Source organism: Bubalus kerabau, chromosome 6 (genome assembly GCF_029407905.1).
Source record: "Bubalus kerabau isolate K-KA32 ecotype Philippines breed swamp buffalo chromosome 6, PCC_UOA_SB_1v2, whole genome shotgun sequence".
NCBI classification, from domain to species: Eukaryota; Metazoa; Chordata; class Mammalia; order Artiodactyla; family Bovidae; genus Bubalus; species Bubalus kerabau.
In genome coordinates, this window is record NC_073629.1 from 29,516,122 (window position 1) to 29,529,255 (window position 13,134).

Below are 13,134 nucleotides of genomic sequence, written 5' to 3' on the forward strand. Positions count from 1 at the left end.
AAGAATTTTTACGGTGATAAACTTGCATTTATAATATACACAGGGTTGGCACAAAAAGAGAGCAAAGTGAATGATAAGGACAGTCATAACTCGTGTAATGAACCTGTGATAAATTTTAAGATCTACCGACTTTGAACAGTGATGTTGATTATCTTTCTCTAAAAATGTATTGATAACGTCTCTGTCAATAATGTGTTAACGTGAATATTTGGCATTCCAAATATTGTATAAGAGTGTTATATTGGTTAATCCTCATTTTACAGATGAAGTAACTGAGGGTATAGAGGGATTTTAAGGTGGGGGGGAGCTTGCCAAATCACATCATCATCACGTATTTGTAGTATGTGTAAGTGCCATGAAAACTAAGGCTGAGATATGACTAACTTAATCTAAAGCAGTGGTTCTGAAACATTAGTGTGTATCAAAGTTACCTACAAGGCTTGTTAAAACATAGATAGCCGTACCTGATGCCCGGAGTCTGTTTTTGAATAAGTCTGGAGTCGGCCCTGAGAATTTACCTGTCTGCTATGCTTCAGGTGATGTTGCAGCTGCTTCCATTGGTCCAGGGACTAGGACTACACTTAGAGAAAAAACTCAAATGCAGCATTAAGTTTAACTCTAAAGTGAGATACCATTTTACCAAAATTAGTTCAACAAATATAACACTCTTTATTTTAGATGATGTTGAATTTGAAGTATCATCTGATCGGCGGACTGGGAAACCCATAGCTGTTAAACTGGTGAAGATAAAACAAGAAATCCTCCCTGAAGAACGAATTAATGGACAAGTTAGTGACTTTGGTGTTTACATTTTCTTAGGGCCCTGAATTTGCTTATCTTTCACATTAGAAAAGGAAGATTCACCCCATCTCCTCAGTTTGCACGCAAGAGAGCTATAGTATATAAAAGTTACTATTTTAAAATTATATCAGAAGCACTGGCATTTCTTGACCTGAAATAAAAATTTGGTCAAGAGTCATTTGGGTTTTTACATATAACCCTAAGTCTATACTTACAGTCAGTTGATGTACTGTAAGTTTGAAACTTGGCAGCATGACATCCTCTGTGGATCATATTAAAATGCATCCCTATGTATAGTATAGAGGATATTAAAATTCAGTTTATATTGAACAGTGCTGCTCCTGAAATGATTAGCAATGGAAATTTTTTTTTTTTTGACTGGTAGGTTGTGTGCGCTGTTCCTCACAACTTAGAGAGTAAATCTCCAGCTGCCCCGGGTCAGAGTCCAACAGGGAGTGTATGCTACGAACGTAATGGGGTAAACTTGTGTATTTTTCTTAAACCTTTGCCTGATCCACCATGTGATCTATAAGCGTACTTTAAAATTCAAAATAGAAAACGTAAGCTGCAGTTGATTAAAAATCAGTTTTAAATTTGGTTTCAAAGAGGCTTTGAGTGCAGCATAATCAAAAACTTTAAAAAGAAAAAAAAATCCATAGGACTTCCAAGTGTCTTAGCTTGCCCAAGTGTGACCTTAGTTAGAACATTAAGGTAAAATGCTTCTTTTACTTACTTTTTGGGGGGGTTGTGGGAAGGGATCTTTTTTCTGGTTTCTTTTAAAGCACTAACTCCAGCTTTTTTGTTTGGAATGCCTTATATAAAAATTGTTTTTTTGAAATGTAACTACAGCCTCTGGGCAAATGCTTCCACGTGTTTAAGCTTTTTGAAGTTGGATTGCTGCTCAGCTGTGGACTCGCAAAAGTCATCAGCACCTTGGAGGGAAAGTGTGTTTATATGAATAAGTTAATGTACTTGTCAAAAAGTCATTTAATTTTAAGAGATTTGGTTTTAAATGCCAGTTTAAGAAGTATTTAACAAAGTAAATCACATTATACAGTGAACATGCATCCTGCAATATAGTAATAATAACTTGTTAATTCACAGGAAGTGTTTTATCTGACTTATACCCCTGAAGATGTTGAAGGGAATGTTCAGCTGGAAACTGGAGATAAAATAAACTTTGTAATTGATAACAATAAACAGTAAGTTCTTTTCTCCCATTTAAGTGTATTTTTTCTTTTTGGAAGTAAGTTTGAAGTGAGTCAAAACCTGACTTGTAAATCTGGATAATTTTCATGATCTTTTAAATTGTTATTCATCAGCTAAACATCTGAGCATCAGTTCTATGGTAAGCACTATGCAGGGTGTCAGAAATAGGAGGATAATTAAAACATGATCAGAACTTTGAAGGATCTCTACTGGAGATCAGTGGAAGTTTTGCCAAACAGCAGTGCTTGAGGCACACTTTGAGATGAGGAGTCACTAGGGAAATGAAAAAAACATTCTGGGTAGAGGAAGTAGCGTTTGGGCAAAATGGCCAAAAGTTTGAGTTGATTGAATTGACTGGATCATAGAAAGATGAAGTTTGAAGTTTATTCATTAGTAGTAACAGGAATCTTTGAAGGATTTTAATTGGGGAAGTATGGTTTCAATTGTTGGAAGTGGTGGGAATGGTAGGCTTTTGGAGAGTAGGGATCCTCTAGATAAGAGGCAGAGATTTGAGAGTTAATATGAAAGATAAGGGTCTAATATGGATAGGCCAGTGGTGGTAGGGTATAGAACTCAAATCACATAAGAGAAAAAAAAAATGACCAAGTTTAATAACTTGATAGAGGAGTATATTAGATCTAAGGGAAGAGGAGTCCCAAATGCCATTTTTCTTGCTTGGGCTACTAGACAGCTAATGATAGCAGTAACTGGACTTAGGAGGTACAGCAGAAAGATTAAGGATGGGAGAAGAATTACGCTTATTTTTGGCATTTTGAATTTGAGGTGTCTGTGGGTGAAGATATTAAATATGTAGTTGTATGTATAGATCTGAACAAGCTAGTGACAGGCAGGAGATAGAGCTGTTGAATTCCTTGGCATAAGCAGTTAAGGAAAGTGTAGTTAAGAAAGGCCAGGGATGGTTATTTTTACTTTAGACTGAAACAGATAGATATAAACACAAAGGGAACTTAAAAATAGGAGAAAGTGCTGGGAATGGACTTTCACTGGCAGTACAGAATAAAGTTCCAGTAGTGTGTGCAGAATTATTAGCCTTGAGCTTTACCTCTTGTAAGACTAGAAGAAATCAGATTGAGTTACAGGTATGGATATTAGTAGTTTTAGTCTGAGATCTCAAATTAATCTTAAGTAGGAAACTAGGGAATAGGGCTTGAGGTGGATGGGGAGCCAATGAAAGGGTTTTATTTAATCATAAAGTCTTGAATGTGCTAGCTCTTGTACTAAATATTTATGTACAGTTGTTAATCCTCAGAACAGCCTTACCTGATAAGTCTTCCATGTGTAAAGTGAGGTATGTTCTCATAAAGTGACTTGCCTAAAGTCACACAGCTTTTAAATTGACATTTCAATCCCAAATCTGGCTCTAAATAAGACCTTTTCACTGTAGTGAGTTGCAAAAGCACATAGGATTTTTCCAGCATCTTCTGTTAGTCTGTTAAGTTTCTGAAATAAAAAGGACAATTGGGCTACACTTTGTCCATGAAGAATTAAGGGAAGTAATAGACTAGTAGCTTGGTCTGAAGATCTTAAAAACACCACCAACAAATACTCTTCCATCTTATACAGTTTGTGCCATCTTTAAGGGCTTCCTGGTAGCTCAGATGGTAAAGAATCTGCCTGTAATGCAAGAGACCTGGGTTCGATCCCTGGGTTGGGAAGATCCGGAGAAGGGAATGGTTACCCATTCCAATATTCTTGCCTGGAGAATTCCACGGGCAGAGGAGCTTGGTGGGCTACAGTCAGTGGGGTCACTGTCAGATTTACATGCTGCTGCTCAGAGATGGGGACAGTTTAGCAACATGACATCTCTCTTTTCAGTGGAGGTGAATGTCACTTTTTTTTAAAAGCATAGCAAATATCTCCTATAATCACTGCATTTACTCAAGGTTTCTTTCCTGTATAATTGATGGGACAGCTACTAAATTCAGTATTCATTGCAAACAGGACCATCTCTTACTTATCTCTGTTTCCCCATGTTTGTATGCAGTACATAATTCCTACTCAGTGTTTGTTCAAGTAATGGCCTTTCTAAAACCTTAGCATTCCCCATCTGATGGCATCCAATTTGTGGACTTCAACAGCCCAAAAGGAAAACGGTCACATATATATGTGCCCAGTTTCAAAAGCTAGGAAGTTTGGGCACAAGTCCTTTGCATGTGAAACTATATGAAAAGGATTGTGTATTAGGAAATCTTATATTAGTGATAATGCAGAAGTGTTAAGGGCTTAGAAAACTATTGTTTCTCTACAGTCATCATATCTAACCAGATCAATGCATTTTCCACCCCTCTTTGTTCCCCACTATCCCCACCTGATTCTTTTTTTCCAGTACTGGTGCTGTAAGTGCTCGTAATATTATGCTGTTGAAAAAGAAACAAGCTCGCTATCAGGGAGTAGTTTGTGCCATGAAAGTAAGTGTCATCAAATTTGACAAACTTGAGTTTTTTTCTTTGGCTGTGTTAAGTCTTTCGAACTCAAGTCTTTTGATTTTCCTCTTTGTCTTTCCTTTAAAAAATATTAACTTCAAAAGCAATCTGATTACTAATTATATTCTTTAAAATGGCTGTTTCATTGGTATTAATATTAGACTTTACCAAATAATAATGTTACCACTTAAAAGCCTTCTTAATTGTAAATTGTAATCATAAATATATATGCTGAATAGTGCATAATATTCCTGCTGTTTTTTTCATATTTGTTTGCCTCTAGGAGGCGTTTGGCTTTATTGAAAGAGGCGATATTGTAAAGGAGATATTCTTTCACTATAGTGAATTTAAGGGTGACTTAGAATCCTTACAGCCTGGAGATGACGTGGAATTCACAATCAAGGACCGAAATGTAAGATAGTTAAATAACTTGATCTTTGACCTTCTTTTAAAGTAAGTAGTTAAAATGTATGAAACACTTAAAATGACATATGTGCCCCCCATGCTCCTTTCTGGTTTAGGGTAAAGAAGTTGCAACAGATGTCAGACTGTTGCCTCAAGGAACAGTCATTTTTGAAGATATCAGCATTGAACATTTTGAAGGAACTGTAACCAAAGTCATCCCCAAAGTACCCAGTAAAAACCAGGTAAATAGTCTTTTTTCAGGAAAGTCATCTTTTGCCTCATCAGAAATAGAGTAATATGGTGTGGTATACAGAAGTTTTATTATATTCAATTAATGTAATTTTGTTTTAAGTATTAAGTATTTAATGTGTAGAGTTAAACTAAATAGGAAACCATTAGTAGGTACATTCATGAATATGTTGTTTGTTTGTTTTAGCTGGGTGATATGGAGAAAGGGACCAAAAAAAAATTGCTGGTTAGATGGGAGGGAAAACAATTCATGTGTGTGTGCTTGGGCCCCAGTTGGGCTTGTATGTATAGGGTCTGGGGGGAGTGAAAAGATGAGACCAGTGGTATCATTGTTAAGGAAATGTAAAACATAAGAGATTGGATTTTTTTTTTTTTTTCCCCCTTAAATAAAATCTCTCAGTATCAGAGTGCAGATCTTAACTGCAGTATCATGAGTTCACGGTTGTGTCATGTGACCACAGAACACAAAAGCTTTCAAATTGAACATAGGTTTTCAACACCTTTTTTTCCTTTAGGGAATTATCTATTATAAATAACATGGGTTTACTGTGTGTTCTTCTTGTTTGACTTAGAACTAGGAAGGATGAGAAATCTCCAGCTAAAATAGTTTTTCCTTCTCATCAGAATGACCCATTGCCAGGACGTATCAAAGTTGATTTTGTGATTCCTAAAGAACTTCCCTTTGGAGACAAAGATACAAAATCCAAGGTGACCCTGTTGGAAGGTGACCACGTTAGGTTTAATATTTCAACAGACCGTCGTGACAAATTAGAACGAGCAACCAACATAGAAGTTCTATCAAATACATTTCAGTTCACTAATGAAGCCAGAGAGATGGTAAGTGTTGGTTAGACATTATTAGATGTGTATCCAAAGTGGAAGGTAGGTGGGACGATGTTATATGTAAGTTTGTAATATGGTATTGAAAATTATTTGAGGCATGACAATATTGGGTAGTAGGTGATTAAGAATACAGACATTGAATCAATCTTGGTTTGACACCTAACTGGTTACCTTGAAATATATGTGAGAAGGTTTTAGAATGGAAATTTGGAGAGGACGATTTCTAAGGTCTTTCGAGAGTCAGTGCTTCTCTGGCCCTTAATATGAAGACTGAGTTGATTTAAGTTCATCATTGTAGAAAGTAGATTTTTCCAGATTGTTCCATAAAATACTCCACAAAGTAGGTTTTGTTTTTATAGTAGGACTTGAAATTTTTTATTAGTGAATATATGTCTGGAAATGATGCCCGTGTTGCCCAAACATATTTAAAGTTCAGCTTTCATGAATTAGTTTTATCAGATGTAATATACATTTGGTGCTGCTTAGAGTTAATAGCTACAGCAGGGTGGTGGACTGGTTGGTCCTCAGCCTGTTAGGAACCAGGCTGCACAGCAGGAGGTGAGCAGCAGGCAAGCCCTCTGCTCCCCATTGCTCGCATTACAGCCTGAACCCCCTCCCTACCCCCCACCTCTAGGTCTTTGGAAGAGTTGTCTTCCATGAAATGGATCCCTGATGCCAAAAAAGTTGGGGACTGCTGATCTGTAATATTTCCCAGTGTTGTCAGTAGGGCTGGATATGTTCAATGAAAATTGAAGTTTCTTGAGACTTTTTTTAACCATTAGGAGAGCTGACCTTGTTTGACATTTGCAGTGTTTGCAAAAAAAAAAGTTTCTTAGATCTGTTTTGCTTTACAGTATGGAGAACATTGTTGAATAGCTTGGTTGTCATCAGGATTTAGCAAGGATTAAATGTCAGAATGTAGCTTAGGCTGTATTCAAAACTGATTATAGAGTAATCATCTCTGTAATATGTAAATATGCAATATGTAAGTCATTGATGTGTTGATAGTAATAGTGTTTCAGTAACTATTCATGTATCTGTCATGTCCAGTTATTCTGGATATAAGGCCTTCACAGAGCTGATAATACGAAGGAAAAAAACCATGAGGATGGAACTTTATATAGTTTATTTTTCAAACCTAAATCTTAAATCCTCCTGTGCCTAAGCTCAAAAGATTTTTGAAATTGAGATTATAAAGTTGCCTTTAGTTGACTTTTGAGGTATTTGAAGTATTGTTCTGTAGATTTTTAATTTCTGGAAGTTACAGTGTCATAAAGCTTGGGCATTATTTGGAATCCATTGTTTGCCACTTAGTAGCTATGTGCTTTGGGAAAATTGCTTAACCTCTTTCGACCTCAGTTTCCTCATCTTGTAAAACAATATTTTTGACAATTGAAAATTAAATGGAATATGCTGCATACATTTACTTCAGAAATACTTTTTCTACTGTTTATTGGCTAAGGAGTAGCATCTGGGGAGTCTCAGTTGCTTAGGGATTATTTTATTGAAATCAGTGGATTTGTATTTAAATGGAAATTTTTAAATGTGGATACAAGATTTGGATATTTAATTCCTAACATTTAATGTGATGATACTTCCAAACTTGAATGTTGTCTTGACAGTCTTCACAGCCAGTATTATTTTGGTTTCAGGGTGTAATTGCTGCCATGAGAGATGGTTTTGGTTTCATCAAGTGTGTGGATCGTGATGCTCGTATGTTCTTCCACTTCAGTGAAATTCTGGATGGCAACCAGCTTCATATTGCAGATGAAGTAGAGTTTACTGTGGTTCCTGTGAGTAGTTTTTGAGAAAGTATGAGAGGTTTTCTTGGTCCTTCCTTTTTCAGTTTTAAGTTACTTTTTTTCCTTTTTTTAATCATTTGTAGGATATGCTCTCTGCCCAAAGAAATCATGCTATTAGGATTAAAAAACTTCCCAAGGGCACGGTTTCGTTCCACTCCCATTCAGATCATCGTTTTCTGGGCACTGTAGAAAAAGAGGCCACTTTTTCGAATCCTAAAACCACTAGCCCAAATAAAGGCAAAGAAAAGGTAAGTTTTAATCAAAATGATTTTTGCAGTTTGTCTCTTTTCTTTAAAGGAAACCACTGTTCACACAATAATGGAGTGTTAGTCTTTCAGAATTCCCTATAATATGAACAGTGAATCAGTCTAAAGCAAAGTTTTTAATCTCAGCAATATTAACATCTTGAGCTGGATAATTCTTTGGGAAGGAGGAGGTAGGTAGCTATTCTTTGCGTTTGGGGATGTTTAGCAGCATCCCTCTCTGGCTTTTACTCACTACTACTACTACTACTAAGTCGCTTCAGTCATGTCCGATTCTGTGCAACCCCACAGACGGCAGCCCACCAGGCTCTGCTGTCCCTGGGATTCTCCAGGCAAGAACACTGGAGTGGGTTGCCATTTCCTTCTCCAGTGCATGAAAGTGAAAAGTAAGAGTGAAATCGCTCAGTTGTGTCTGACTCTTCATGACCCCATGGACTGCAGCCTACCAGGCTCCTCTGTCCATGGGATTTTCCAGGCAAGAGTACTGGAGTGGGTTGCCATTGCCTTCTCCATTTACTCACTAGAGGCCAGTATCTTTTCTCCCGCTGTGTGACAGCCAGACATGTCTCCAGAGTCTGCCAAATGTCTCCTCATCACTCCCAGTTTAGAATCACTCATCTGAAATGATAGTGTTTGTCATCCAAGAAATTTAAAACTTTGAAATTTTGGTAGACTGAATTCACACATTGGAATTCCCCATTTTTTAAAAAACCCACTGAATCTAAATACGAAGCTATCCATAAGATTATTTTTGCTCTTAAGTAACAGATTAAAAATTGTATAGAAACAGGTTAATTCAAACAATTTTAAATGCTGCTGTAAAAGGTCAGTAAGGGATCTTGGTCAAAAATTAATTCTTAAGCTGACAGCATCTGGGACGGTTTCACTAAGGACATTGACATTTAATAGGTGGAGATAAATGAGGAAAGGATATTCCTCACGGAATAGAGGTACAGATGAGAAAGTCTCAAGGTTTCTTTATAAAGCACTAATTAGTTTAACAGGAAGATAGGACTTTTTCTTTGGGGAGGTGATTTCTGATTGGCTGTGAAAACTAGCATAGACCTGCCAGCAAGTTCTCCCTCTCAGCGTTAAAACTATGATAAGACTTTAAGACCAGATGATAGCAGATTGAGTTGGCCTTGAGTTAAGGTAAGACCATATTTTTAGTCATACAAAAAATATTTTAGAGAACCCTAGATAAGAAATTTCTGCCTGTTCTCTGGCTCAGGATTCTATAATAATTGTAATTGTGCTGATAACTGTTTTTTCAGTTGTTCTCGATTCTTTTCATTGTTTTCTGTCTGTATCTCTCTAGGAGGCTGAGGATGGCATTATTGCTTATGATGATTGTGGGGTGAAATTGACTATTGCTTTTCAAGCCAAGGATGTGGAAGGATCTACTTCTCCTCAAATAGGAGACAAGGCAAGATAATAATTCTTACTAGAGAAAGGAGACGGAGGGAGAGTTAAAGGTTATCATCTTAATCTTAAATCCTGAAAAAATGGTTTCTTTAAATTTTATCAAGTTGTGCTCCAATTCTTTTGTGCTTACAAGTTTAATATATATATGAACATCTTCCTATTTAAAAGCAGTTTATTCAATTAGAATAGGGTCTAGCAAGCTTTTGATAAAAGCTTTTTGAAGAGTTAGTGTTTAAGCATTAGATATGTCAAAAGAACTACCTTATTTAAAATAAATAATATTGGTAAAAAGTTAAAACATCAAAGTAAAATCATGCCAAAGGTTTTTACATTGCGGTTAATTTTTATTGTACTTGGTTGGAATGTCTGGTTTTCTAATTGACCTCCTTTAAAGAAAGTGAAATCTATAAGGAATACACACTGGAGAGCAACAACTTGATCCTTGTGAAAAGTGGAATGAGAAATAGAAGTAATAGTTGTGGTGGAAATCTGTTCCATCAAATTATTTATACAGACTATTTAAGTGGAAAGCAAGGTCTGGGGGAGTTGTCATTTCTACACATCCTTATTTTTCACAGGTTGAATTTAGTATTAGTGACAAACAGAGGCCTGGACAGCAGATTGCAACTTGTGTGCGACTCTTAGGTCGTAATTCGAACTCCAAGAGGCTCTTGGGTTATGTGGCAACTTTAAAGGATAATTTTGGATTTATTGAAACAGCCAATCATGATAAGGAAATCTTTTTCCATTACAGGTAAGGATTGCCTTTTAGGAACTTGGAGCTTCCATTCTTTGGTTTTAGAGTCAAAAATATTAATATTGGGTGGTTATGTAGTTTTTAATCTCAGATTTCATATTGGTAAAATTTTGGCAGTATATAACGTTAATTGTCTACCTCTATATAGAAAACATGTGGTCAAAAGATATAAGAAGACCTGTATCTGCTTTGAACATTGTAGAGGACCCTGTCTACTTCAGTAAAAGAATTCTGTTTTATATGTTGCTATCAGAGAATTGTGTATTTGATTTGGTATTATAGCATAGTGGTTAGCCATAGCCCATAGCATGGGCTCTTAGAACCATACAGTTTCAGTTTGAATCCAGGCTCTGCCACTTAATAGCTATGTAACTTTTATTATCTTTTTATTGAATGAAAATAACCTCCTAGCATCTTAGTTTCATTATCTTGAATCTGGGGATAATGGTACCTCTTCATAGGATATTCTTGAAGATCATATGAGTCAGTGCTTAAAACCGTATCCAATTTGTAAGCACATCATGAATATTACAATAGAAGAAATAAAGGCTGCTTGCTCCTGTTGATGTTTGTGGTAAATATTTATTCAAATATCATTTCCTTCCCCTCCCCTGCAGTGAGTTCTCTGGTGATGTTGATAGCCTGGAACTGGGGGACATGGTCGAGTACAGCTTGTCCAAAGGAAAAGGCAACAAAGTCAGTGCAGAAAAAGTGAACAAAACACACTCAGGTAATGAATTGTGACTTCTAATGAAGTCAAAGGCCTGTTCTTTAGGTAAAAGGGTGAAGGGTAAGGTGGGAGAGGGAGCAAAAACCCTATTGTTCTAGGTCAGTGTTCTCCAGGTGTGATCCCTAGATGCAGCCATCATCACCTAGCCACTTGTTAAAAATACATGTTCTTTGACCCCAACCCTACTGAAACTTTGGAGATGGGTACCCTGTTTTAACAAATCCTGCAAGTAATTCTGATGAACACTGAAGTTTGAAAACCACTGTTCTAGATTATTTAGGTCATATGCTTTGAGTTTATTGTCAATTCAATATCTCTTTTTCAGAAATAACCCCAAGATAATCTCCATGGGATTAGAGAGGGAGGCATTCCTCTAGAAGACTTATTTAAATAAGAATGAGTTTAAATGTGAAAAATAATGGGAACTTCAGAAAATCGTTGCTGTTTAGAATCTTTGATTTCTTGCAGCTTCCTTTTTGGGTTTTATGTAATACAATTCCCCAAATAACACTTTCTCTTAATGATTTTCTAGAGAAATGGGAGTTAAGACTGTTCATTCAGTTTAACAAATACCTAGATGTATGCTGTGTTTTAGATACTGGGGGTACAGCAATGAAGAAATAAGACAAATTGGCATGCAAGATCAGTGAAATACTATATGTAGTATGTTCAGAAAGATATTAAGATAAAATAAGTTGGAGAAGTATATAAGTATTGGGGTTGCCTCTACTTCTAGAGACCAGGGAATACCTCACTACAAAGGTGATACCTGGTCACCTGGAAAAGGTGAGAGGGTGAGACGTGTTTAAATATGAATACTTACTAATTCTTTGAACATCTTTAATAAGAGCTTAGAAGTATTTTAAGACTAGCAGACAACCTGCTAGCCCTCTATTAACATTTGTCCTGATGATTTTTGCTTTTTGATTTTTAATCCTATGGAATAGCATTTCAATATATTTGTGGAGAGAGAGGTATACATGCTTTTGTTTTGTAGTGAATGGCATTACTGAGGAAGCTGATCCCACCATCTACTCTGGTAAAGTCATTCGCCCCTTGAGGAGTGTTGATCCAACACAGAATGAGTACCAAGGAATGATTGAGATCGTGGACGAAGGTAAGAACATCTTTATCATGTTTTGAAATTTGCCTTACCTTCAGATGAGCATGTTGAAGATTTAAAAATGTGTTGCATTTGTCCTTAAAAACTGAATTAAGGAAAAGTGATTTTATTTTCCTACCCATGCTTGGCTGTTATTTTTTTTTATTTCTTGGAAATGAGATCAGCCTGGGTTTATGTGAATAAATGACTGATATGTGAGCTACTAACTGAGTTATAATAGACTAAGAACAAAATCTCACACTAAAAATATGCATTTAATGGTTGATAATCAGACATTGACAATTGGCTGGGTTTAATACAATTTTGTCCTCTTATTATTCACTGGTTATTTACATCAGTATTGACAAAATGTCCTAGTAAGTATTCAATTCTATAAACATTTTTGCTTCCTGTAAAATTTTACTATGTCTGTTACTTACAGGATACCATGAAGATCCTACTACTTGTCTCTAGGTCAGGGCTCCCTATTTTTCATTTTTCTGCCTTTTTTCCCCAATCTTGACAACTCCCTGAGAACTGCTGTAATGGCTTGCTACAAACAACAGAAAGACCAACAGGTTTGCAATGGAAATACAGTAGGGAATACTGGATGATTAATATAGCAGAATTACTATAAGGATGAGGTTGATAAGAGGGTTTGAAATGCCAACGAAAGATGATAGCGTGATTTAAAAAGAGAATAAATCTTGTGCCATCTGGGAGTCATAGAAGAACATAAAGTGGAAAGAGCAGGTCATATGAGAGAAGGAAATTAGCCTTGATGGACCTGTTCTTTTATCACATGAGTTCTTAGGAATTTCTTTTTTCTGTGAAACCAGTATCCTCATATATGCACATCTCCAAATATGAATTAACTTTATAGCAAGTCATTATTGAACTATGATGCCATGATGATTATCAAACCCCTAAAAGGGCCATGTGGGTGTGGGCAGCTAACTTTAACTCATGAGATAACATCAAAATACCCTTTTTCCTCTCTTTCATTTTCCCTTTTACTTTTTTTTGCATTCCCAACCCCTAATCCACTTAATCTTCAACACTTCGATATAGTCTAAAAGCAAGGTTTTGTAGAAAAGGAAACTT

General features: G+C 36.2%; 1 protein-coding gene across 3 annotated transcripts in view; it reads left to right on the plus strand.

The window, feature by feature from the left end:
- The window catches only part of CSDE1 (cold shock domain containing E1), a 36,064-nt gene that overhangs the window by 17,762 nt on the left and 5,168 nt on the right, over positions 1-13,134 (plus strand). For 2 of the 3 annotated variants that reach the window (XM_055584648.1, XM_055584650.1), the window contains 13 exons: positions 679-788; positions 1,187-1,279; positions 1,906-2,003; positions 4,358-4,439; positions 4,738-4,866; positions 4,976-5,101; positions 5,733-5,945; positions 7,604-7,744; positions 7,837-8,001; positions 9,335-9,442; positions 10,020-10,195; positions 10,816-10,928; positions 11,926-12,045. In XM_055584648.1, the coding sequence (XP_055440623.1) occupies positions 679-788; positions 1,187-1,279; positions 1,906-2,003; positions 4,358-4,439; positions 4,738-4,866; positions 4,976-5,101; positions 5,733-5,945; positions 7,604-7,744; positions 7,837-8,001; positions 9,335-9,442; positions 10,020-10,195; positions 10,816-10,928; positions 11,926-12,045 (1,674 nt within the window). The remainder of the gene's footprint in view (positions 1-678; positions 789-1,186; positions 1,280-1,905; positions 2,004-4,357; positions 4,440-4,737; positions 4,867-4,975; positions 5,102-5,732; positions 5,946-7,603; positions 7,745-7,836; positions 8,002-9,334; positions 9,443-10,019; positions 10,196-10,815; positions 10,929-11,925; positions 12,046-13,134) is intronic. The other variant, XM_055584649.1, reaches the window with a different exon arrangement.